Source organism: Centruroides vittatus, unplaced genomic scaffold, assembly GCF_030686945.1.
Source record: "Centruroides vittatus isolate TY-2023 unplaced genomic scaffold, ASM3068694v2 contig_474, whole genome shotgun sequence".
Classification (NCBI taxonomy): Eukaryota; Metazoa; Arthropoda; class Arachnida; order Scorpiones; family Buthidae; genus Centruroides; species Centruroides vittatus.
Window position 1 is genome coordinate 435,527 of NW_027122266.1, and position 26,157 is coordinate 461,683.

The window sequence follows — 26,157 nt, forward strand, 5'->3', positions numbered from 1 at the left end:
TGCATCAGAAGACTGGCAAGATTTTCTCATTGTAACCATTGTGTGTTGTATCCATTAAGAGAGGTGACATAACTAGGGGGAGAATGGGCAACTGTTTCAGAAGCAAGCACATAGGGCGCCCGGAGGATGGCAAAATCTGTAGCTAAACCACTGATAATTAGTAAAATCTATCTTTTAATTTTTTATTCTAAATAATTTAATTTTTAAAAAATGTGTGAATGCATTATACAACTATTAATAAAAATACAGTATAAACTACAATATGATTAATATTAAACAATTTACTTTTTCATAATTAAAAATAATACTAATTAATAATATACCCAATTTCAAGTTATTCTTTTTATCTACAAATCTTAAAATTGATGATTGCTTTATTTTTCCATAATGTTTATACTGTCAAAGATGACAAAGAAAACTTTCTACATACTTTTTTTAGCATCACGTTCTGGCTCATGAATAATTTCTACTTTTTCATACTCTTGGAGAAATTTTCTTTTCTTTATAGAAATCTTTCTCACAGAAGGGTTCATTTCTAGAGTATGTAGTAATTTGACAATCATAGTGATGATTAGATAAATTGGCAGAGTAGAACTGGAAGTTAGTCAAGTAAGAGGGAGATGGTCTCCAAAAAGAAAGAAAAGTGATAAATAGGCCTGTAATCCATGCAAATCATAAAACTAAATAACCCTTTCAGTTTTATCTCTTCCAAGAATTCAGTATCATATTTCTTACTACTTGAACAATTAAGAATATTGATGTGTTTGCATTGCTTCTGAAAATTTGCTCAGTATATCCTTGGAATATGTTCATTGTAATGGTGAGAAAATCTATGGGAATATGCATAAATTAATTGTTATGGCATTTTGCTCATTATAACTGAATTCAAATGTACAATATTCCCAATCAACAATGAAAAATAATGTTAAAAATTAATGTAGATCTAGAAAAACTTCAAATAAGATTCAAAACCAACAGTATTTCTTTTCAAAATGTTAATATTTATTTTTCATTTAATTAATGAACAGAATATTTATACATAGTGAGATTTCAATTTTAATTACTAATAAATCAATTAGCCAGATTATTATAAAAATATATATATGGTAACCTGATAACTATATAATTGTTAAATTTCAGATAATAGAATATCTTTCACTTGCTCAATACCACAGATATTTGTAACTATGTCATTCACATTAATATATACAGTTGAACCTGTATCTGAAGCACATTTATCTCAAAAACATCTTTATCTCAAAATTTATTTTTCCTCCTTCATTTTCAGCCTAAATTCAATATATTTTTCATGTTTATCTAAAATAATTTTCTCCTAAAACCTCTATATTCCAAATTATGGACTGAAGTGTCAATGTTACAAATTCAAAGCTCAGACTACATTTTGATAGCATAAATTGCAGTTGAGACAGTGGCATGTTATCATATTGACAAAAAAGCCACCACAAACAGGGAATCTCAAACCAATCTTTTTATAAGAAAGTATTTCCCCAAAGAAAAATGTCTGAAGTCAACACTATACATGGGGCTCCCTGGAGCTATAACATACCACTGACTTTAGAAACCTCTCATGCAACACAGTACATAGTTGTAATTAACACTGATTGGCTAAAAGTTTGGTTGTCTTATCGGGTGAAGAAAGTTAAGCATCAGAGACTATTGACAAATTATTTCTGTTAAATCATATCAAAAATGTTTTATTTATACCTAATACTGGTACATACTGTATTTGCTATTGTATTAATAAAATACTGTACCTCCAATAAAACCTATCACTGTTTACTGTGTATCCACTATAACTCTATGTCTTTCCTCTATATCTCAATGTTTTTCTTGTTTCTGTGAGATTTGAGATAGAATGTTCAACTGTATATAAAAAAATATCTGAATTTTTCCATAGATAAATTCAATAACTTAAGAGATCAAGTGATCAATGGTATGATTTTCACGCCAAATACTGTATAATAAAATGGAAAAAACACTGAGATCGGCATTATATGTACATTTATGTAGAAAACATACATATAACACCGATCTCAGTGTTTTCTCCATTTTATTAAGAGATAAAGTTTATTCCACTAAGTTTTATTGAAATAACTTTGAACATTAATAAACATTTGAAAAACTCTTTCCCCTTAGGAATCTGTCATACAAAGGACATCTGTTTATTCAGGAATTTTTCAATACAGAAGTTGGTCAAACATGCTGCTGGAAATCTTTTAAAATAAAAAGCAGATAAGAATGCAAAAATACAGCTGATTTTATATTAAAAAAAAACTATTAATAGCTTTGTTGTGTCATTTTCTCCTGTTTTCAACAAAAAAATTTTATATCACAAGCTGTATAATAATTGGCTAAATGTTGTTTATATAATTATCTCTAAAAATATAATCTTTGGACAATATCTCTGTGACAATTTTGAAAGATAAATATATTTAATTGTCTTATATCTCTGTACTAAAGAAACAAAACAAAATGAATCATTGCAAAAAATAATGAATTATCAATATTACTTGCTTCAATCATTTTTAATCTATAAAAAATATATTAAAATCTTGTTATTCTAGATATATCTTTACAAGTGCATAAAAACATAATACTCTTTACAGGTATATAAAAATGTACCAAGCTCAAAAAGGCTATTTCATAATATAAGTAATTTAATCAATAAAGATAATGACAAATTTCTATTTTACTGAAATAAATGAAGTTAAGATATACACAATAATTTTACTGAGGATAATATATAAACTACATAAAAATTTTCTTTATTAATAATCTTCAAAAAGTTGCAATGGCAGAAGTACATTGAATTCTATGGAAAATACTTTGAAAAATTTGTCACTATGCCTAGAAGTGATCATCATGTTAGGAAAAACTAGTCTCTATTTGTTTTAATAAGCCCTCATATAATATAATATATATATAACGTTTTTTATTTTATTTTTACTATTGCATCCTGTTAAAAAATTTTTATATATAACATCAAAATATTGACATATTCCTCCTTAATACTGTACTTACATACTTATAATACTCAAATAAAACTTATTTTATGGAATATATGAAAATCATTTCACAGCATTTTAATTTAATTAAAGATGAATGATAATTTTTTTTTTCTGAACAATGTTCTGAATGATTTTAAAATCCAAATATAAAATTGTAATTACCATGCTCTTCTTTCTGCTAATCCTTTCCATAAACTATCTGTTATAACTCTTCGTTCAATTAATTTCTTCCATAACATGCCTTCCATTATTACTCTATACCATTCTTTACATACTAATTCAGCTGCACAAAGAGATTTTGCATCCAAATATGACAATATATTTTCAGCAACATGATCTAAGCCATTTTCTATAAAAAAAATATAAATTATTGTTAGAAATAATCCTAATAAAAATGAAAGAAATTACAAAAAAGTATTATATTTCTATTTTCAGATCAAACTTTCTTTATTAAAAATTTGATAAGTTTTTTAAAGAAGAAATGATTACAAATTCTGAAATGTATTCTTATAAAGTTTTTACAAGATAAAATATACTTTTCTAATTTTCCACTACATTTAATATTTAAATCTAATAAACTTTCAACATAATGAAAGTATAGTGTCAATTATAATATTCAAAAAATTATTTCTTAAATACAATGTGTTTACATTTAGTAAACATGTTGGAATTTTTTTTCTACAAAAATTATAAAATATTTAACATATGATATAAAATATAAAAACGCTTACTTGGAAGTAGAGAGATGAAATCCCTTTGTAACATAGGTCTAAGAAATGAACTAACATGACTATGCTGATAATGGGACATTTTAGACAATACCAATTCCACAAAAGCAGTTTGATCGTGTTCACCCCATTTTTCAAAAAGTTTTACACATAGATCTCTTTCTTTTGTAAACTGAGCTGATGATTCTTTTCTAGGAGTTTCATATAATACAGTCATTGGAACCTGCTAAATATAAGAAAACAATAATTTTATTTAAAAAAAAATAAATAAATCAATCATAAAGAATGGAGTTAATACTGTGTTATATATATAAACCTATATATACATTCATATTCAAATAATAAATAATTTCAATGTATTTTTAAAAATGCTTTTATTGATCATGTTTCAAGATTGGGGTGGAAATGGTCAGGTGGGACCATGTCTTAAACACCATTAAAATGCATTGTCATCGAATTTAGGAATGTTTAAAAAGTTTAGGCCTTCTGCTTTAATTAGAAGTGAATGAAATTTAAATTTCAAGATCTGAGGACTTGATATGAAGCAAGTTAAATAAAAGCATTTGATAAGTATAAACATCCAATCCATAGATAGTACAAAAACTAAACAAAATAATCAGCAGAAAATGTTCTGTTTAAATGTGCAAGTTCATGCAAAATGTAGACTTTCTAATATATAGCAGTAACATTGCATTGTTTCTGTTGAGGTTTAATAAGAAGATAATGTGTTATTGTTTTACTGTATAATATTGACAATGATAATGTTACAAAGATGCCATGTAGTCAATATTATAAAAAGAAAAATTATTGAAGGCGAAAAGTAAGCTAGTTGCAGACAGCTGTGTCTGGCACAAAGCATCAAATCCAGGCTTTGATAGGATTTCAAAGAGCAGGAGATGTTGAATGTCAACCAGGAAATGGTCTTCCAAGAATTACAACCCCTCAACAGGACCATTAACAGTGCATTGTAACCAAAAAAAAGTCTGATGGGCATCTCACTGAAGAGCTGCCTAGCTACTGATGATATAGTTTCAAGATAAGCTGATTATAGAAGATTTCAGGCAAGTGACCAGTGTGCTGAGTTCCAATGAACCAAGCAAAAAGAGCATATTTAAGAGGGTATCAAAAACATTGAATTTTGAATAAACGGAGCAATATTCTATTCATTGATGAGTCTGGATCGGGGGGGGTTGTAAACCTGTGGCATGTAAGAAGAAATCATCTGGCACAAAATGTATCATACAATTTTGATTTATTATCTGTCTTTTTCAATCGTCCTTTCAATTTATCATTCAATCAGCTTTTTTACATTTATTCTAATTAAACTATATTTGTTTAATTTCTTTAAATATTGTTATTTGCACACATAAACATCTTTTAAAGTCCGGTATTCTTATTATATGGCACACAGGCTCAAAAAAGTTTGTCACCCCTGGTCTAGATGTATTTCACAGAATGATTCTTGTCAGATTAGAATCTGGAGACGGAAACCTATTACAATCCTATGAACATTATGGAAGGTAACCATTTAGGTAAGCAAGGTAACCATACAGCGGTATCATGGTCTAGAGTGGCATAATGCCTTAATGCACTGCCCTAGTGGGGCATGAGGCTATTGCAAGGGAGGTGTGCAGCTTTTACCAAATTATCATTTTTTAATACAAACAAACAAAATGTAAAACTAATGTCAAAAAAATGGATCAGGAAAACAGTTATGCCTAATTCACAAACCTCGCCTGAACAACTCGGGTACAAATGCTAAAAATCCATCCACACTCTTGCCAAAACGTCTCGACAAGAGTCAAGCCCAAGCAAACAATATACATTATTTAATGAGATATATTGTTTTGTAGGCCATTAAATAAATTATAAGAACAGTATTTGTGAAATTAGATTATGAAAATTGAGGGGCACAACAATTTTTTTCTGAAAAAGAAGTACAAAAGACCTCTGGAAACCACTGCCTTAATGGGTACACTGAGCTTCATATTTTTGCAAGAATGCCATTACTGAAAGAATGTGTAGAGACAAGATTTTGGAACCTCATGTGAGACTTTTTGTAGAAATGTGGGTGGAAATTTCATTTTAATGGATGATACCACCTACATAAATAGAGCTTCAGTAATCAGTGACTTTCTTAATAGAAATAGTCAATGGAATGGCCAGCAAAATCTCCAGACCTAAATCCCATAGAACATGGAATGGATAGTATGCTTAAGAGAGACAAGTTGCATCCCATCAGTCTTCTTCAAGAATACTCCAGGAGCTTCAAGATGCTCTTGTTCAAGAATGGACTACACTCCTGACAGAGCTGACAAATAATGTTATAATCAGCATGAGCAATCACTGTGCAGAGTGTATGTGCATGCAAGGAACAATTATATTAATCATATTCTGTGCAAAAAAATTTACAACAAAGTTTAAGTGCTTATTCTTATTGTTTCTGATTCATTGTAATTTAGATTAAAGTTTTGCTTATCAATGGTTTTGTTGCATAAAGAATACAATGTTTTGCTTATATGTTGTTCCATACTGTTCTATTCAGTAGTTCCTGAAATTTAGACCAAATTAATGTTTATACATTTGTAATATATTATTCACATTGGAATTGGCAACTCAAATAGTCATCTTCAAATGAAAAAAATGTGTTTAATAGTAGGTTCAAAGACACAAGCACAAATTAACTTAAAATTTGAGAAATCCAGAAAGACAACATAGAATGAAAATTTGTTTCAATATCAATCATCATTAAAAATCAAATTTTTGATATAATTACATTTTCCTGTTTTTATTATTGTCTTAACTCATTGAGATAATTCTACTTTAACCCAGTTTCATCATATAAAACAAATTTTTCCCAGGCTAAGAAAAAACACTTAGCCTGAAGAAATATTGGAAAATAATTAGTACAAAAAAAATTATAATTTTACATACTGGCTAAATATTTTATAATTTGCTTATTTTTGTAGAGAAATTGTTCAATGAAATTTCTAAAATGTCCTATTAAAGACCACATGTTGTTTTACAAAAATGTTGATTTAAAATTATAATTTATAATTATCATCTAAAAATATAAAAACAGATTAAGCATTAAACTGGTATATATACTGGTATTGTGTGTTACTTGTCAATTTTTTTTAACAATTTTTTCCTGCAAGATATTAAATTTATTTTAATAAATTTAATAAAACCTAAAGAATTTTTAAATCTGAGCAGTTATAAGGATCTCTCTAATTAAAAATAAAATTTTTATTTATTATAAAATTCAAATTAAATAATTCGTGTACAGAATTGAAATGTGTAATTAATAAAATATTTTGTATATTAAATAAAAGTTGAAAATAAAAGAAAAATGTAGTTTTTATCTTCAAAGAAAAATACATGTTAATACATAAAATTTTTTTTATTGTTTTAACTAAAACAAAAAAGTTCTTCTGCTCTTCCTGTCAATTGTGATTCAGAATCATTAAAGATTAGAGTAACTAAAACTGGCTGAACAACTTTTATTCAAGTGATATGGGTCATAGCTACTGAGGCAAGTTTATAGCATAATTACTCTAAGGTTAATGCAAAATCTTTAAGAATTAAAGTATTTATGGTGCAAAAAATTTATATATTTAAACATTATTACATAAAACTGCACTTTTTTGGTGGAAATTGCAAAATTATTTTTATCATCAATTAAAATTTTTAAAGTGTACATTCAGGTTAAAACTATCATATTTTATTCTAACTATTTACATAATTATGAAACAAAGTTCAAGTTTCAATAAACTTATTTAAAATTCTAAAACGAATTATTCAACCCAAATTTCAATTTTATTATTTATTAGTAAATTAGAGCAAAAATTGAAATAGCTTTTGTATGTAGGAAAATTATATTTTGTAAAATATTTAAAAAAAATATATTTAATAATCTTCATTAAAAGGCTTGAATAAAAGATTTCAAATGGATGCTTGGAGCATCTTTATAACAAAATTAAACTTTCGTGTTATTTGCTCTTTTGAGCAATAACCCATATTCATGTCAAAAGCTCAATAAATAAAAAAATATCTGCAGCAACCTTATTCTATATAAATAGTGGTACCTCATACTTTGAATGGCTAACTTCGAATGCTTGAATTCAAACTGTGATGCAGTGAAAAAAAGCATAAACATTAATCTTGTGTCCAAGTCATCTCTCACTCTTGTGTAATGCTTATATGTTTTCAGTGTTTTTTTCACTTTATTTTTGATTATATATACTGGTATTGTGTGTTATTTGTCAATTTTTTAACAATTTCTTCCTGCAATTCTTCTTTGTCAACAACTTTTGGGTGCTCCCATACATTTTGTATAATTTCGTTCAAAATTTCCCGAACAAAACTTTTTAAACCAACAGTCATCATGTTTGAAGTTTAGGGACATCCCATACACATTACAGTTTTTTTTACTATTTGTATGGCATTATATCCTTTGCAAAACTCAAAGCATAATATACCTGATATGCTTTTATCTGAAGACAATACAACTTGAGTTTATTCAAACAAGATGTGAAGTAGAGTTTGAAGTAAGTTTCTAAACAAAAAATAAAATCTCACATTATCTAAAATATGTTAAATTTCACAACTGTTATAAATCAAACCTATATCTTAAGATGCAGAAGTCCACAGTGTGAGACCAATAAATACAGTTTTCATTTTATTGTACAATATTTACATATTTTATTTATGGTTTTCATGTTTTAATTTATTATTAAAGCATTTAACTGTTATTTTTACATGAAATTGTGTATTTGCTGTTTTAAGTTTATTGAAATTGATATTATTTAGGTCTGAAAATGAATCATAATTCACTTTCCATTATTTCTAATAGGAAAAACTAATCTGGACTTTGAATTTAATTCATTCCACCAGGTCTAATGGGAAAAACTGATTAATACACTGAATCGTTCAAAGTACAATACACCACACATAATGCAAAATAATGGTCATCATCAATAGCTATATATTTTATACATCCTACACTATGTAAGTTTTCAATTTCTTATGATCACTTTTAAAGTCTTTAATAAATCAAATGAAAAAATTCTTAATGTTTCAATCTCATAACCTGCTAACAGCTTTGTATGTTAAAAATGTATCTCTATGATTCTCATATGCCATTACAGAAAATGTCAAAAGAAAATAGCGAGGTTGAGGCCAAAGTTTTCAACGCAAAAACGTGTACGTCGGAAGTTCAGCGCTGCCTTTCTGTGAACCTAGAAGTTTGACAATGGCGTTTGAAACGTCAAGTGTGATTCCACTAACGTTCCAAAGGCCATTGTCAAACTTCTAGGCTCACAGGAAGGCGGCGCTGAACATTTGACGTACACGTTTTCGCGTTTAAAACTTCGGCCTCAACCTCACTATTAATATAAGATTCATCAAAAGTTGCAATAATAATGTAAAACAGCAGTTCTCAATGGTACACATATCACCAGTGGTATGCAAGAAGGATCCCTTAGTTATACAAGCATATTCACAGAAGGCTCAGATGATATGCAAGTGAAAAAAAGGTTGAGTGCTGATATATAGTATACAGAAACAAGGTTGGTGAATAGCACGCTCCACAAAAGCAAATCAAATATTAATTTTCTTTAAATTTTATAAATTCTTGGAATCAAGTAGTTCTTCAGAAGAATTTTTCACTGAATATACTGTAAGGGATATGGTTTATAGATTCCAGAAGAACTAGGTAGTTTTTACTATAGCTTACAGTGACCGTAAACGAAAATGTTCAGTTCCTTTTGGTGCATGCACAATGAATGGATTGAATGAAAGCCTGACAAAGTACAATTGAATCTGCTTTGTAAACAATTGCATGCAAAAATTTTGTATATTATACTCTGTAAAATGAAAATTGATTTTCAAATTGTTCTTTGTCATTAATTGATCCTTTTGCATGTATTTATTTGATTTTCAAATGATCTCCTGGCAAAACTAATAACTACATTTGCTGTCAATTGCTGTATTGAATATATAACGTCTGACAGGAACACAAAATTCCTAACATAAGCACTTCACCACTATAGTGGAGTGTGCTAAAAAGCTTTCTTACTTACTTTTTCAATATTTGAGATAAGCTTAAGTATTTTACAAATTTGTTACAAAATTATATTATTAAAATTATTTATGTAAAGTATTGAAGTATAATTCTTTTGCTAAATTAAACATAAAATATTTCAAGTACTGTACTATTAAATTTTGTTTATATTATCTTTGATATTATTAAAATAAATATAAACCAAACATAATTAAATTATAATTTCATGATGAAAGAAAATCTAACACTGTTACAGAAGTAAACTGAATAAAACTAATTATATTAAATGTACAGCTTTTATAAAATACAGTATAATCTCTGAATAGCAGATATCATTGAGACCAAGAAGTTTATCCATTATTTAGAGGTGTCCACTGTTCAGAGGTAAGTGCTGACGACTATACTGTATCTTAACCTGGTCATCATATAGTAAAGAATATGATGGATTATGAAAACATCAAATTAGCATTAAGAATGTGAATATACCAAAAAGTATACATAGCATATATAATTAAAATATATATGTATACACTATATATATATATATATATATATATTATTTTTTTTTTCAGCTGTAAAAATCCTCTCTTTAATTGAATCTCATTCAAATGTTATCTTATGAAAGCAATTTGCTATCCACTTCAATGGGTGGGAATATATTTGGAATGTAACATCATTTATGATGTAAGAAACTAACAAAAATCGATACAGGAATTTTTCTGCTTTGTAGTTATCAAGTAGGTGTAACTTTTCAAACATTTTTGCTTTTTTCAGTAACTGATTTATTAAAAATGCAGTTAATTGGTAAAAATTCAAAGGTCTGTTACAAAGGCAATTTGGTGAATATCATCCTACACTTCTTTAAAGTGTAGAATGATATTCAGTTTTCTTGCATTTATGACATTATTTATGATTTTAAGTATCTTTTTCATTACTATTATACTATGGTTCTTGTCAAATGAATGAATAATTTCAGAAAAGTTTATAGTTTTTTGGTATCATAAGCTTAACATAAATATGTATAATCATAAATGGTGATTGAAAACTTAACCAGATTAAACTTCTCTAACAGATAAAGAATATTGTTCAACTTTTTATAACCTGTCCTCCTCCCCTATTCCTATTTTAAGCTGGTCTTTATTTGATGCCTACAATCAAAATTTGTCATCTGAAAGAGTATTTGAACCATTTCTTTGTTTTCATTTTAAAATATTTCATACATAATTATTTCTTTCAAAATATTTTAAGTGTGACATTGTGTTTTTGTAAGTTGGTTATGGAAGATGACATCAGTTATTTAGAATATCCACTAATTAGAGGTAAATATAATAGATGTACCATTTAAAGGATCTGGGGATTGTAAAAATGTCAGTTAAGAAGGTGTCCACTATTTGGGAGTGTCCATTAACGGAGGTTTCACTGTATACATATATCAGATTTTTTTAAATTAAAAGTAAAATTACAAAAAAGTTGTAAATGTACATGTTCTAAAACATAGTGAAGGGAACCAAGTTCTATGAAACTGTTTACAAAAAGACAATATACATGATTTGTGTTGATCATAATTTAAATCATATATTAAACCAGTAACAAGTTACTCAACTTTCCCAACATTTAAAATTTTGTGGCATCATCTGTTACCATATTTTATTAAAAAATTTATATTTCCAACAATTATAAAATAGCAAAAAGCTTAATTTTGAGGGTAGGGGCGAGTTTTATAAAAACTTATAAATGCTAATAACGAGTAAAATCATCATTAAGTCCAACCCTACTGGAGATACACACGATCCCCATTATCTCCTCACCCCCTCAACCTTTAACCACCAAAATCTAATAGCTTCAATCCCCTAATACATAAACCTCCCTGCAAAATTTCAGAAATTTTTTGACAAAAAGCACAGGAATTATTAACCTTCAAACAGGATGAACAAAATCATCCCCCCCACACACACAAACAAACAAACATTCATCCATACAGAAAAAAACCCAGATATTTTTTTTGCATTTCTTGACATTTCAAAGCGTCTTAAGTCCAAAAATGTAAAAATCTTGGGAGTCATTTTTTGACCAATCACCATACATTCCCTCTGTTATATATAATAACCAAGAAAGTAAAAAGTGAATGAATTTTTCAAATAACAACTAAATGAAAAAAAATGTTTTTAAAAATTCCATCAAGAATATTATTTTATCATAAAATAATACAATATCTATTTTATAATATGCTATTCATTACATACTTATCCATGTGCCTAGAATCAAAAATCTTTATACAGAAAAATTTTATTTTAAAACATTATTGAATTAGAAAATGATTCCAAAATTCATAGACTAAGACATCTATCAATTCATATAATATTTCAACTAATTAAGCTTCAAGGCATATTTAGAATTATTCTTAAATTCATATGTTAAAATTTTGTAAGAGAAATGTTCCAAAACAATGTTCAAAAATGAAAAATGTTGAAATATTTTCTTTAACATGACTGTTTATATTCTACTTGGTATAACTTCAAATTTTTGTAACGTCCTTTGAGATTCAAGATTTGAACATTTGAATTCAAACGTTAGTTAGGATATTTAGTTTCTAGTATTTGAATTGTAAAATCTAAATGTCATTTAACATATTTGAAAACAGTCTGTATTGTGAATGCATTTTGCTGGACTTTAAAATGTAACATTTGTTTTATTATCCAGTTGAAAATTGAAATTTTGAAAATAAAATAAAATCTGATGATGATTGTTATACAATATTCTTTCAATGTTTAAAAATATTTTTATATACGGTAGAGCATCGTTTATCCAAATCAATTGGGGACTGAGGTTGTTCGGATAACTGGTTTTTCGGATAACCGATTATGTACGAAAAAATATATTATCCTATCCAATGTTGAAATTTTTCTCCATTGCATGTCGCTTCGTGTTGAATTTTTGTCAATTCTAAGCTTAATGAAAATTTTTATAATAATAATTGAGGCTATTATATTGTTAAAAATTATTTCTTTATTTTGTACAAACAAAATAAATATATTGAAAAATACAAAAACAAAAAATTATACTTTGGAAGTTAATCTAGTATCAAAAACGTTCGATTCAGCATGACACAGTCCAACTAGAAAGCTTTCGGTTGACCTGCTTTCGGATAAACGATGCTCTACTGTATTTTAACATTTTTAAGAATAAAAACATTCTTTTATTGCTATTACTAAATTCAATGGTACTCAAATTTTGATTTTGAGCACCCATTGAGCCTTTTTGATTAATGGACCAAATTCAGTATAAGTTGCAAGTAGTTGGGCCATGTCCACTAGTGACTGAGTGGATAAAACCATTGAATGCTGGTAATTGGTTGTAGATTTACACTTCATTAGCAGGATAGCCATGTGGATTTTTCTGGATTCTCTTCACATGTCTAACACCTAAATAGAGGCCAGTTTTCAATAGAAAGTCCTCTCCCAAAAGGCACTTTACCTTGCCAGATCACCCATGTGTTGCATTATCTTATCCTATTAATCCTAAAATCTTAGGGAGGCCACAAATATTTTGTATATTCCATGGACTGTTTCTATCATTTCTAGAAAAGTAGGACTGTTTCTATCATTTATAAGTAATATGTCAAATAAAAGCTTATATTTTAAAGCTGGAACTTTTTTAAAAAATTGATATTAAACTGACCTTTCTTGAATGTTTCCAACACTTCCGATATAAATGAGAAGCAAACGTTTTCATTTTCTTTCAGAGTCTAGCATCAAGCTTTTTATCAAAGAGTTTTTAGCCAAGCTTTTCAATTTGGAACACTTTTGAAAGACATTCTGGAACGAGTTCCATTTAAATTAACTAACTGTCTGTTTTTTTTAATTATGTCTTTACATCATTAATGTCCAAACACTTAACAAATTTAACACCTGACAATAAACTATCACAGAAAATTATAAATTATTGCTCACATATAATAATTTAAAATATTGTCAAATGTATAACTGCTTGCATATGTTCCTAAAACATATTTTCATGTATAGGATTGTCTACAAACACTTTCCATGTGTTGGAAATCATTTCTGCATCCTTTCTGTTTATACATCTTCCCTGTTGCAAGCTTTTATAAATTTCCTATGCCTACAGTGTTCTCATTTATCTGAGTTTAATATATTTTTAATTAATTTGTCCTCTTCTCATATTATCGACACTTCAGGTTTCATTGCATACTGTGCTAGAGCAATAGTTGTCTCGTTCATTGAAATGTCATATTTATGTTGCTTCCAGGCCCTGTTGATAGATCCTATATATACAAGGCTATCGTTAAATCTACCAACATACTATCATATAGAGTAGATTCCCAGTGATCTGTTAATATTGTAATTATCTTTTGTGTTTGTGAGGAGTCTGAAGATCACAGGGTTATGTTTGAAGCAACTGAATACTTAGTATAACATGCTATTTGTTTGTACATAGCAATCAGGCTAGGGTGGAAAGGTGGAAATCGACTACAATTCATCTGTCATTTGTTTCTTGTAGTGCACAATGTAAGTCTTATCAACAATTTCTATTGTTTGTAAAACTTACATTGTGTGACCCATCCTTTATATAATGTTTAGCTAAAGCAGGCACGAGAGTTTTGTTAAAACCATGTCTTCTAGTTATATCTGTAATGTACTTCAGCTCTTTGTTGGTATCAAACATATTCAAACAATGCATAAAAACTCTTTACTAGTGATCTGAATGCTGCAATCTTGTATTAAAGCAGATCACAGGATGTGGCATGAATAAAAATGGGAATGTATGAAGGTTTGCAGAATATAGACGTATGCACCCCATTATCTTACAGAATTATCATTATTTCTCAGAAGTGAACTTCCTTGTCGGTCTATTGATCTAATTTTATAGTGAGCCAATATGGATTGTCGTTAAAAATTGTTAGGATGTTATGGCTGTCTGGTTATGAGTTCCATATGATTAAGATATCATTTATATAGCATGTATATAGGCAGATACTAGGAAGAGACTGACACATGATTTTACTCTTGAGGCATCTTACTACAAACTCACATAAGTCTCCCGATAGTGGACTGCCCATCAGTACTCCTCTTTTGGTGGCAATTCATTCCTGCAAAAAATTTAAAAAACATGTAGCATAGAAGGTTGGTATATGGTGATATTCTTATGGAAATGGTATAATCTAGAATAAAGCATCTCTTAACATACAAAACAAGGTTCCAATTTGACTGATGAACATTAAGATGAAATTAAAAAGAGTAATGTATTCTCTTCCTTGTAGTTTCTTTTAATTTATCTACAAGTTGTAAAGAATTTTGGATGGTAAAGTTGTACAATTAAGATAGTCTCTTAATAGCTTCTGTACTACTTTTTCTATGCCAATTGTGAGAGATCTGGCCTTGTCGATTATCAGGCAAAGAAGATGGCCTGGTTTGTGTTTTTATGAATGCAAAGAGCCTCAAGGATGTCCAGAGACTGTACAGCAGTATGTTCAGAATTCTTGCTTGGTTTCTCAAGCATAGCAGCATATTAACAATGGCTACGCAAACACACTTCAGAGAACAGTTGTCAGAATGACAAACTCTTCTCTATAGTGTGTTTGCATAGTCATTGTTAATATGCTGGCATTCCGTGTCTCTGATATGATCCTCTAACCTCAATGTGTATTATTTTCTTTTTATTAATATGATTGATCTACTTTTGTCCACTTTGATAAGAGTAACATCATTATTCAGTAACCATTTTCTGCTTTCCTTGATATTTTTCCACATTTCTCTATCTTCATCTTGCATTTTATACTGTGCATTAAAGACTGTTAACCATAACAAACAATCTACACACACCAGGGTAATACCAATGAATCTTCTTAAAACCTTATAACCTTATTTCTTAAACCTTATAACTTTGAGCATACCCTTGCTGGTTATAAGGTTTTAAAAAGATGGTTAACAGTCTAATGAGACTGTTAACCATCTAAAGAATTCTCAATGTTCTTCTTTCATCCCAGATAACATTCTTTCAATGTTAGATATTATCGTTTCCAGTTGTAGAGGCATGCTTCTTGGTGCATATATCGAGCCTAATTTCAAAGCTTCCTTCAGGGCCTGTGGCAGCTCAAGATCATTCCAACATATGACTGGAATGTTGCATGCATTTCTATTGACATATAATTACTTATGGAATATCCACTTTAACTTCTTGATGTATTTCTTATGTAGTGCTTGGGTAATTTGTTCTTGTAAACTTACTACTCTTTGATTAACATAAGCAAGCAGTTAGGATCTTCCTGATATAAGCTATTATCCATATTCACTAAATTTTAGTTTAGTGTACATTTGTCTTATATAGGAAGAAAATAAGCTTTTACAAAAAACTGCTAAAGTTACTTGGGAAAAACTGACTGATTAAATAAAAATGAAAAAGCTTTTAAAAAGTACTAAAGTTACTGAAGTTATCTGGAAAACATCATGTTTTGAAGTATGATGAAGAGCTTGTAATGGAAGTAGACAGCATTCTATTATCAGCTCTGTACCTGAAGTAAGATTCCTCATACACCTTCAAAATTTCATAATCTGTGATGTTCTGTAGGGAAAAATCACATTATATTGCCAAAACCTGTCAAAATGACTGTCTGCTGGAGTCCTTTTCCTTTCCATATATCTTCACTACAGAGAAGTCACAGTTTAAGAAAAGTGTCCTCACTAAAATAGGCATAAATCAAGACCATTATGAAGACGTAGAAATAGATCTAATTAGCTACTTCAAAGCTGGATCTTAGATTTCTTCTAATCTTAAAGAATTGGTACTGAAAAAAGTTGCATGGGACAATTAAAAACAGCAACAGTTTTTCCATTCACCTCACAAAAAAGAGATCAATGATTATAAAAAAAAGCATTTAAAATAAGAAAGATTTCAATGAAAACCTGACGATATTCTAATGCATTTTTTTTAATAGTCTCATAATATGATATCAACAAAGTTTGTCAAACATTGAAAGCATGCATCTAAATCCAAAAGACTGACATCTAGAACAGTGTTACCAGCCTAACAAAATGTTCATATTTTTAAAAAATGATGTCCAAAAAAACAGTGTTGAGAAATTTCTGATTTGTTGGTTAGTTCTTTTGTTGGGCATATAATTTTGTATATTATTTCTTTAAGTTTCGATTCGATTCACCTCAAATTACAATAATTGATTAATAAATGAAAAATATGTTAATAATTTCATTGTTAATTTTTTCAACTAAATAGAGAAATAGATTTGCATAGTATACTTATACATTTGTTTCAATGTAACACATACATTTATATCTGACTGATTTAATCAATCAGTATTTTGTACATTTTCTAATATTTTAATAAATTGTTGCTATAAGCAGTTTATCTCAAAGATTGAATTGATCCAATGTAAAAAATTAACAGATCTTCAACAAGACTGAAAAAGATTAAAAGTTATGTGAAAGCTTTATAATACTTATATCAGGACAATGATAGAAGACATCTGCATATCTTGTATCTAATAAATCTGGAATATCCAGTAATTCAGCATCTTCCAGAAGTGTAAATTGGTAAACTATACATAATCTACATTGTATTGTGCAACAAACATTGCATAATTGATATAATTTCTTTGCCACAGGCCAATGCAAAGACAGAACACCTAAAAACAAGTTTGTCATAATTGGAGCACGTGTAGTTTATGCAAATCATATATGTCTACACAGTACATATCTGAAAAATAATTATCACAGTACTGTATATGCACATGAATAATTGTGAATTTTGATTTTATGCAACAGTATGTTCATTAATTAATGTTTTTGCAGGTTTTTTTCAATCATAACACAGTAAAATCTTCAAAGTGATTAAAGAGCATGAACAAACAAATCAGAAGCATAAAACCTACTGAATTTTGCAAAAATAGAATACCATCTGGTAATTGAGCACCACTCTGGTCCATAAGTGCCAGATTAACAAACTTCTAAGCCTGTATATTAAATTTTCACATAGATACATCTAAATAGTCTAATATATCCATATATCTAATATAATTTCACATAAATATATCTAAATCTAATAATCAATACAAGCTAATAAGTGTGTTCATAATAGGAATAATAGTGCATGATTAATAACTGTAAAATATGAATGCACCAATAGTTTAGAATTTGATGTCAAATTAGTCTTTGAAGTATCATTGATTAAAATAATTAAACTGTAATATAAACTGTTAAAATAATTTTCTAAGAATAATTTTCTAATAAATATAGATAATTTTCACAGTGTATCTTTTAAAATTAAATATGTTAATTATAAATTAGAAAACTTTTTGAAATCTAGTGCTGCTTTTCACTCACATAATACGTAGTTATATGAAAAAAATCTATATTTAAAAAATCTATATTATTATTATAAAAACTAAATTGTTAGTTTTCTCCAATGAAAACATGTCAATAGAATTCTTAATAAAGTCAGATAAATACTTTTACAAGAGCAAATAGTTTTGTATATCAAATATGTAGCAGTATTACATAAGCTAGATGTTAATAACAAACAAGATAATTTAATAAGACCTTAAAAGTTTAATAAGAGTAATTTATTCTTTTTCATCAAAAATTATTTATAGTGACTTGCTGAATCTAAGTGGATCACTATGATGCATTAATCTTAGAAACTTGAATATGAATTAATTTACATGTAAAAAGTAAAATAGATAAAACAAGACTAGTTTTATTCAACAATTTTGTTTCTCCTTATTTCAACAAATTTAAAATTTTTCAGATAAATATATTTAAAATTTTTCTATTTTATTTTATATTTAAAAATATGTTTAATAGAAAATATTTATAAGATGTTTAATCATAAAAAAATTACATTCTATAAACAGTATTTGAAACAAATTTAAGTTTCTTTCTGTTAGTAAGCAGAAAAAATAATCAGTTATAACATTATCATGTGCTTAATTATCTCACTAGATTACATCATTTTCAATCGTAAATTCTAATAAAAAAATAAGTTTTTAATTATCTACTTATGATGATGCTAAACAGCTGACAATGTCATTGAGAATCAATAATACTAAATTCAGTGCTTAATAACCTATAAACAAAATATATCAAAATATTTATTATTATTTACTAAAAACTTAACTCAGATTATATTAAAACTTTGCATACTAACTTGATTTTTAATGATATTTTTGAATAATAATATTATTTGACTAAAAAAGTCTATGTATCAAATTATATTCCTTATATATATTTATTTCATTTAAAGTTTTTGAAAGTTGATCTTATGATATAATCCACATTCATTAAATACATCTTAATCATTACAAAACTTGCAATATATTCACTCTAATAAAATTAGATGTTAAATACAAGGGGAAAAATTAAACATTGTTTATTCCTAAATAATATTTGTATAAAATTAACTTTGCAGTATTAATTTTTCCAAAATTCTTACAGAAATAACTGATTTAGAAATCTTTTAATCTTATTTGTTATATTAATGTTAGGTTAGTTTGATTATCATGACAGTTCCAGTGGAAACTAACTACAAAGAGAATAAAACTCGGGCATTCAGTAGTAGCCTACAAGAAAAGGTCTGCTGCAAGTTGTATTGTTATCAAAGAACTATAGTAGAGCGTTGTTTATCCAAAAGCTGGTTAACCGAAATGTCGGTTATCCGAAAGCTTTCCAGTCACACTGTGTCATGCTGAATCGAACGTTTTTGATACTAGATTAACTTCTAAAGTATAATTTTTTTGTTTTTATATTTTTCAATATATTTATTTTGTTTGTACAAAATAAAGAAATAATTTTTAACGATACAATAGCCACGATTATTATTATAAAAATTTTCGTTAGGGTTAAAATCGATGAAAATTCAACACAAAGCAACACACAACGGAGAAAAATTTCAATGTCAGATAGGTTAATATATTTTTTCGTACATAATCGGTTATCCGAAAAAATCAGTTATCTGAACAATCCCAGTCCCAATTGATTTAGATAAACGACGCTCTACTGTACTATATTTCATCTAAATTGTGAACTTAGTTTACAAAATTCTTAGAATCTCGTAATAAAATTATTTTAAAATTAACAAATTGTTTGTAATTTTTGCATAAAATTAATCAATTACTATCAATTATAACACATTTAATGAAATAAAAATTAAAAATATAATAATATATAAAAATTCAAAAGACCGGTTTTTTTTAATTAAATATAATTGTTACTCAATCAAACTACTATAATAAACAATATACATAAAAAATAAAGTTATCTGCAAGATCTGCAAGATATCAAATTACATTAAAACATTAGTATTTAATACTAGTTTTATAATATATCAGCTAGGGAGAAACTGAAGATCCCATACAGCTCAGTCACCAAATCATGATTCAGACATTTTCAGGAGAAACTGCAGTGTCATAGTGGTGTAATTCTAAGACTTCGAAGAATTCATTTCATTTGATAATGAAAACACTAAATAAACATCTGTACAGAAATACTTTAAGCTTTTTAAAAAACTCTATCCTAAATTCTAATTTGCAAGTTTATAAATTATCATTTACTAAAATAAACATAAATTTACTTTAAAAATAAAAATATGATAAGATATAAGATGACAATTTAAAAATGGCTTCATGTAAATTAAAACATGTTGAACATATCATTAAGGAAAAAATTTATATTTTCCTTTTTCAACAAAATTGAAAAAAAATATAAATTTCATTATAATAGATGATATAAAATATTACATGAGATTTATTAAAAAGCATTTTTATTTTATATAATCTTAAAATTAAAACTATTATATTATATTAAAGTATAGTTTTATACAATCTTTAATGTTTAATTAAATGACTAAACATTGTAAAATTTTTCAGTCAAATTTAAGACTAAATGAAAATTATCAAGAGTTTTCATATATAATTCAATCTCTCCAGAACTGTTGCCACACCAAAACCTGTCATAATTAGATTTTTCAGCTTAAAAAAATTTTTGGCAATATTTCATTCTTAATAATAATTAATATACAAGATACATAGGATGCCAACTTTCAATAATTTTAGTAATCAAATATCTTGGATTAATGTTAAATTATAAATTTTAGGAAAAAAAAAATATCCTTGAAGTGAGATCAAAATTTTAGAAAAGAATTTAAAATGTATATTAATTTCACTTAATTTAAAATATAACCCAGTAGAATTTGAAACTTGTAATTATTAATTTATATACTTATTATATGCAAATATAATAAAATAAAAACTAAATTATTCACATAATCATATGAATTAACAAATATGAACAGTATTATATTTCTTCGTTCCATTCATTGTATCTCAACAAATATGTAAAAAATTTCTCTGTTTAAATTTGGGCTAATTACTTAATGATTCAAGAATGTTGATTATAGCTAGACATACTGCCATCTATTAATTATATTAATCATTTGAAATACTTTTAATTAACTTTAAATATACTTGAAATAACTCGGCTCCAATTTTCCATTTCCTAATAGTGTTGCCAATAATACTATACAAACTGCAAACATCATTCTGTTACAATGTTCTTCTAGAGATTTATTCATTTCTAATATGGTTTTATATGGCTTTAGTTTTCAAAAATTAATTAGCTTTGGCCATTTAAAAAAACTTTGGCTTGAATTTCAGATGGCAATGCTCCTTCAGCTTATATAAAATTTTAATTCCAAATTCTGCACTGATCTAGAATTTAGAATTTAAGTTTTCAAACATATTTAACATCAAATTTTAATTTTTAGTATAATCAAGTGATGGGCAACACACCTATCTGGACTTCAAATTCTTAAATAATCAATAAACTCAATTAGCCTAAAATCTAAGTTTTTGATAAACTTTTTTATAAAACATTTGGCATTTAAAATAACTATGTTAATGTTGTGTTGAATTTATATTTTCTGATCAAGAATAATCTATTCAATTTATATAACAATAACTAACAATGGATTATCATTAGTAATGAAGACACTAATCTAGAACATTTGCACCCAAACTACAGCCCACAAGCCAAATCTGGCTATCGCACACATTAATCTAGCCTGCAAACATATTTGACACATCCCTTACAAATGATAAAAAGAGACCTACTTTTGTATATATGGAATATAGAAAATTTTTGTGGGCTTTCTACCAACTTATGTGCAATTTGGCCCACAAATCAAAAAGTTCAAGTACAACTGATCCAGAACATAAAGAAGTCAGAACTATATATAGAAAATTGCAAAGTTAATATAGACACTAAGCTACAAGAACTTTGATCATTAACCAATTAAACTTTCAAAGGAAATATAATTCTAATTTAAAAAATTATACATATATTATTTATAATAGTTTTTCAATTAAAATAATATCTAATAGCAGTGGTTAGAGAATAATAAAAGACATTTAATACTGAAAGATTTGTTCATCTCTGACTGTTTATATTTTAATTCATTATTACATATTTTTTCTTATTATGCTAAAATATCCTCATTAAAATAAGTTAAGTGAACTAATTACCTAAATAAAAAGTTGAAGAACAATATCAAACACAATGTTTACATTACTAATAAGGAAGAATAGCAAAATATAGGTCACAAGGTAGAAGTTCTAGGATTAATTGTCAGTCAAATTTGTAACTGTTAATTAAGAAGATATTATAACAAACAATTAAGATCATCAATTCAAAATATTTAAAAATAAATATTGTAATTCTTAAAACCACAGCTGTAATGTTATTTATGTATAATTTGCAAATGGCTCCATCTTAACCATATACAGTATATATTGTCATCTACAAAATTGTAAAAAAATCATTAATAAATATCGAAAGCTAGATCAAATGACTTATTGTTAATGTAACAGAAGGGTTACAGAATAAATCTAATTTCTGAACGCGAATAAACAAAGCCGAATGTAATTCTTATAAACCGAGCAAAATCAGTTTGGGAGTCCGACAAGGTAAAACAGAAAAATGATCTCAAATGATGTATAGATATTATTGGTAGCCAAGATCAACATTGAAATGATTCTTAATAGTCCACATAAGCTAATCTCATACAAAAGCTTTTACAAATTATGTATATATATATATATATATATATATCTTTAAAAGTAATTATCTTTCTGTTTAGCATTCATTTTAGCTTTGATGCATATTATATATTATAATATTCTATACCTAATAAAGAAAAAAATTAATAGATAAAGTCCTTGTCTCAATGACACAAATATATGTCAAATACATAAACATTTTTCAATTAAACATTTAATAATAATAATAATAATAAAATATATAGTTTTAAAACGTATATTTATGTGCAACAGAACTCGAATTCGATTAAAATATAAAGATCAAAGATCAACGTAAATTTCATGATAAGTATATAAGCGTCTTTTTTCTGAATTTTGTTCTGGATGAGTTGTTTGCAAAAGTTTTTCAGCTAAAAGGACAACAAATACGAGTTCTTACTTCCGGGTGCGGTTTTGATCATAGTTGTGGGCGAATTAGGATGTAAGTGGCCTTGCTTATTATATCTTTAAAATCTGTTTAAAATAATGAGTTTAACCTAATGCATGAAATAAAAAAATCTAATAATGTTCCGAACGAACATAAACTGGATCGTCGCCATAGTTAGGCCTAACATGATAATCAAAGAATCATTAAGTAATTGTTTAAACTTTAATAAAATAAAAATATACCTGCTCCAAAGTGACTTTTTCTTCAGTCAATGTACCTGATTCCATGGCCACAATGAAAACGCGACAAATTTATCCGATGATTCCTTAAAACAGATCTCTACTATCAATTCCTAACTCCGTACAACCGCAACTAAAGGCGGAAGTATCCTGACGTCATCAACGGAAGTGCAGCTACCGCTTCGACCTGGATCGAGATTTTTTCCAGTTGAGAACGAGACGTTAAGGCTTTGTAAATTAGACAAAGATGGCGGATGCCGCAGCGCGTTCGTTACAGTATGAATATAAAGCGGTGAGTTGATAGTTCATTATTAAAAGTGTCTGGCCAAACTGATTATTTCAGTGTTTTTAATTTAAAGATAATTTTTTTAACACATCTTGTATATTTTTTTTAATTTTATGTAAAACGTGTATATTGAAACTCGGATATTATTTATGATTATATTAACACTGTTAATTTAGGCCTAATTCACTAGCATGCTTTTAACAAAAATCATTTGTATTCATTAGTGTATCACTCCACGATCTCCATTACTATATGTCGTTTCATTTACGTTGTGGTTACGTATATGTCGTTTCATTTACGTTGTGGATAAGTATATGTCAAGCCATCAATGTTCAGATTAGTCAAACCAATTAAATTCTAAACATTTATATTTTATTTGATATTCCATATATAAATCAACTAGCTTTTACGGTTAATGTAACCTTTGGTGCCAAGATGGCGGCTTGTCTCTGATTCCAGCAAGGAAACAGTGGAATGCACATTCTAACCTAACCTATTCTAATAATTTGGTTGTTAATAATTATGGTAATTTATTAGAATAGGTTAGGTTAGGTTAGAACATGCGTCCCACTGTTTCCTTGCTGGAATCAGAGACGAGCTGCCATCTTGGCACCAAGGGTTATATTAACCGCTTTGACCTGCAGCTTTGCCCACATGGATTTTGCAAGCAAACACCATTTATATTCAATATTTCAACAACCATAATAATTGTTATATAACACGTACCGCTGAGAATCAAATGAACTGTTTTCAATTTGATCAATTTTCTGGAACGTTTACATATGAACATTTGGTTAAAAAATTGAAATATATAAAAATATGGCTGTACTATAGATTACCACGTATGGAATTTCAGGATATTTGAACTCGGGACCGAGATGAGTTCAATGATACCCTACTTTTGGACTGGAGACCAAAAATAAGAAAGTTATAATGTTTACAATTTCTTGCCTTTCACAGTGCATTCCACGCCATTTCAGATTTTTCCACCGCTTAGCAGTGACGGTCATCTGGAGCGATAGGTTAGGTTTGTTGGACAAGCCGCAATAGTGAGTATGTCGGCAGCTGAGGGGCCGTAGGCCCCAAGGTTGAAGAGCGTGAGGGTGTGCGAAAAGGACTTAACTCCAACTGCAGACGATCAGTGTGCTCATGGATCAACATCTGCCTCTGTTAAAGGTATACAGGGCGTATCAGAATGGCATTTTAAAAATTTGGGGGATTGTAGAGGATGAAATTTTGAACGTTTTGATATAAGGAACCCATAGCCAGAAATGTGATATAAAGTTTCTACAGCACTTTGCACTTTGCAGTCGGTATGCTGAATGAAGCAGCAGAATACAGTATTTATGACAAGTTTTATCGACAAAACAGTAGAGTACAATCAAACGAATCAGTGACTGCACTACTTTAGAGTAAATGTTCAATGTGACGACCACCAACTTCGTTACATCATATGCAACGATGAACCATGTTTTGTCCTACTCTCTGTTAGATGCCACACTCTCCTCTGATGGTATTAAATGCTGTAAAGATGCACTCCATAAGCTCATGAACTGTTCCTACAGGTGTTGCGTACACAAGGAACTTTACATAACCCCAGAGGAAGAAGTCAAGAACAATAACATGACATCAATGGACGGAAGGGTAGCTACCAAAGTGAAGGGTGGTCAAGCACTTCCTACCGCTGTAGAAACTTTATATCACATTTCTGGCTATGGATTCCTTATATCAAAACATTCAAAATTTCATCCTCTACAATCCCCAAATTTTTAAAACATCATTCTGATACACCCTGTATATGGCCGACTTGCTGGACTGCTTGTTAAACACGCGATAGGCTTAGTGGAGAGAGCGATAAAACTCCCGATCATCGTGCAATTGCCAGAAAAAAGTATTATAACTTTCTTATTTTTCATCTTCAGTCCAAAAGTAGGGTATCGTTGAACTCATCTCAGTCCCCTCAGTTCAGAAATATACTCAAAGTTCCAAAATTCCATAGGTGGTAATCTATAGTATCCCAAAAATATTTATAAAAATGTCTGAAATGTTATCAATTTAATACACCTAAGTACTCAATGAAGACTAAAACATAGTTCAAAACAAAAAGTTGCATCTAAAGTAGTACGGTAGAAGCTGTTCTTCATGTTAAGCCTTAATGCTCTTCCCTAGCAAGGGAATTTCATAAAATCCCGTCTTAGGGATCATCCATAAGTTACGTAAGGGCAATTTCGGCTGTTCTAGACCCCCATCCACCCGTGAAACCGTAATATTTTCCTTGATCCCCCTTTCCCCTTCCCTATCTTATGTAATACAGTAGAGAGTTG

General features: G+C 28.2%; 2 protein-coding genes across 3 annotated transcripts in view; one reads left to right on the top strand and one right to left on the bottom strand.

Annotated features, from left to right (window-relative positions):
* Window positions 1-23,748, bottom strand: part of slmb (beta-transducin repeat containing E3 ubiquitin protein ligase slmb) — a 38,895-nt gene extending 15,147 nt beyond the window's left edge. Inside the window, exons 1-3 of one of the 2 annotated variants that reach the window (XM_067273360.1) lie at window positions 23,551-23,748; window positions 3,761-3,980; window positions 3,192-3,378 (exon numbers count right to left, since the gene is read on the bottom strand). In XM_067273360.1, coding sequence (XP_067129461.1) covers window positions 3,192-3,378; window positions 3,761-3,980; window positions 23,551-23,595 — 452 coding nt within the window. In that variant the 5' untranslated portion in view covers window positions 23,596-23,748. Of the gene's footprint in view, window positions 1-3,191; window positions 3,379-3,760; window positions 3,984-23,550 lie in introns of both variants that reach the window. The other variant, XM_067273359.1, reaches the window with a different exon arrangement.
* Brr2 (U5 small nuclear ribonucleoprotein l(3)72Ab) overlaps window positions 23,718-26,157 on the top strand; it is a 60,115-nt gene continuing 57,675 nt past the window's right edge. The window contains exon 1 of the mRNA XM_067273328.1: window positions 23,718-23,839. Within this exon, the coding sequence (XP_067129429.1) occupies window positions 23,795-23,839 (45 nt within the window). The 5' untranslated portion in view covers window positions 23,718-23,794. The remainder of the gene's footprint in view (window positions 23,840-26,157) is intronic.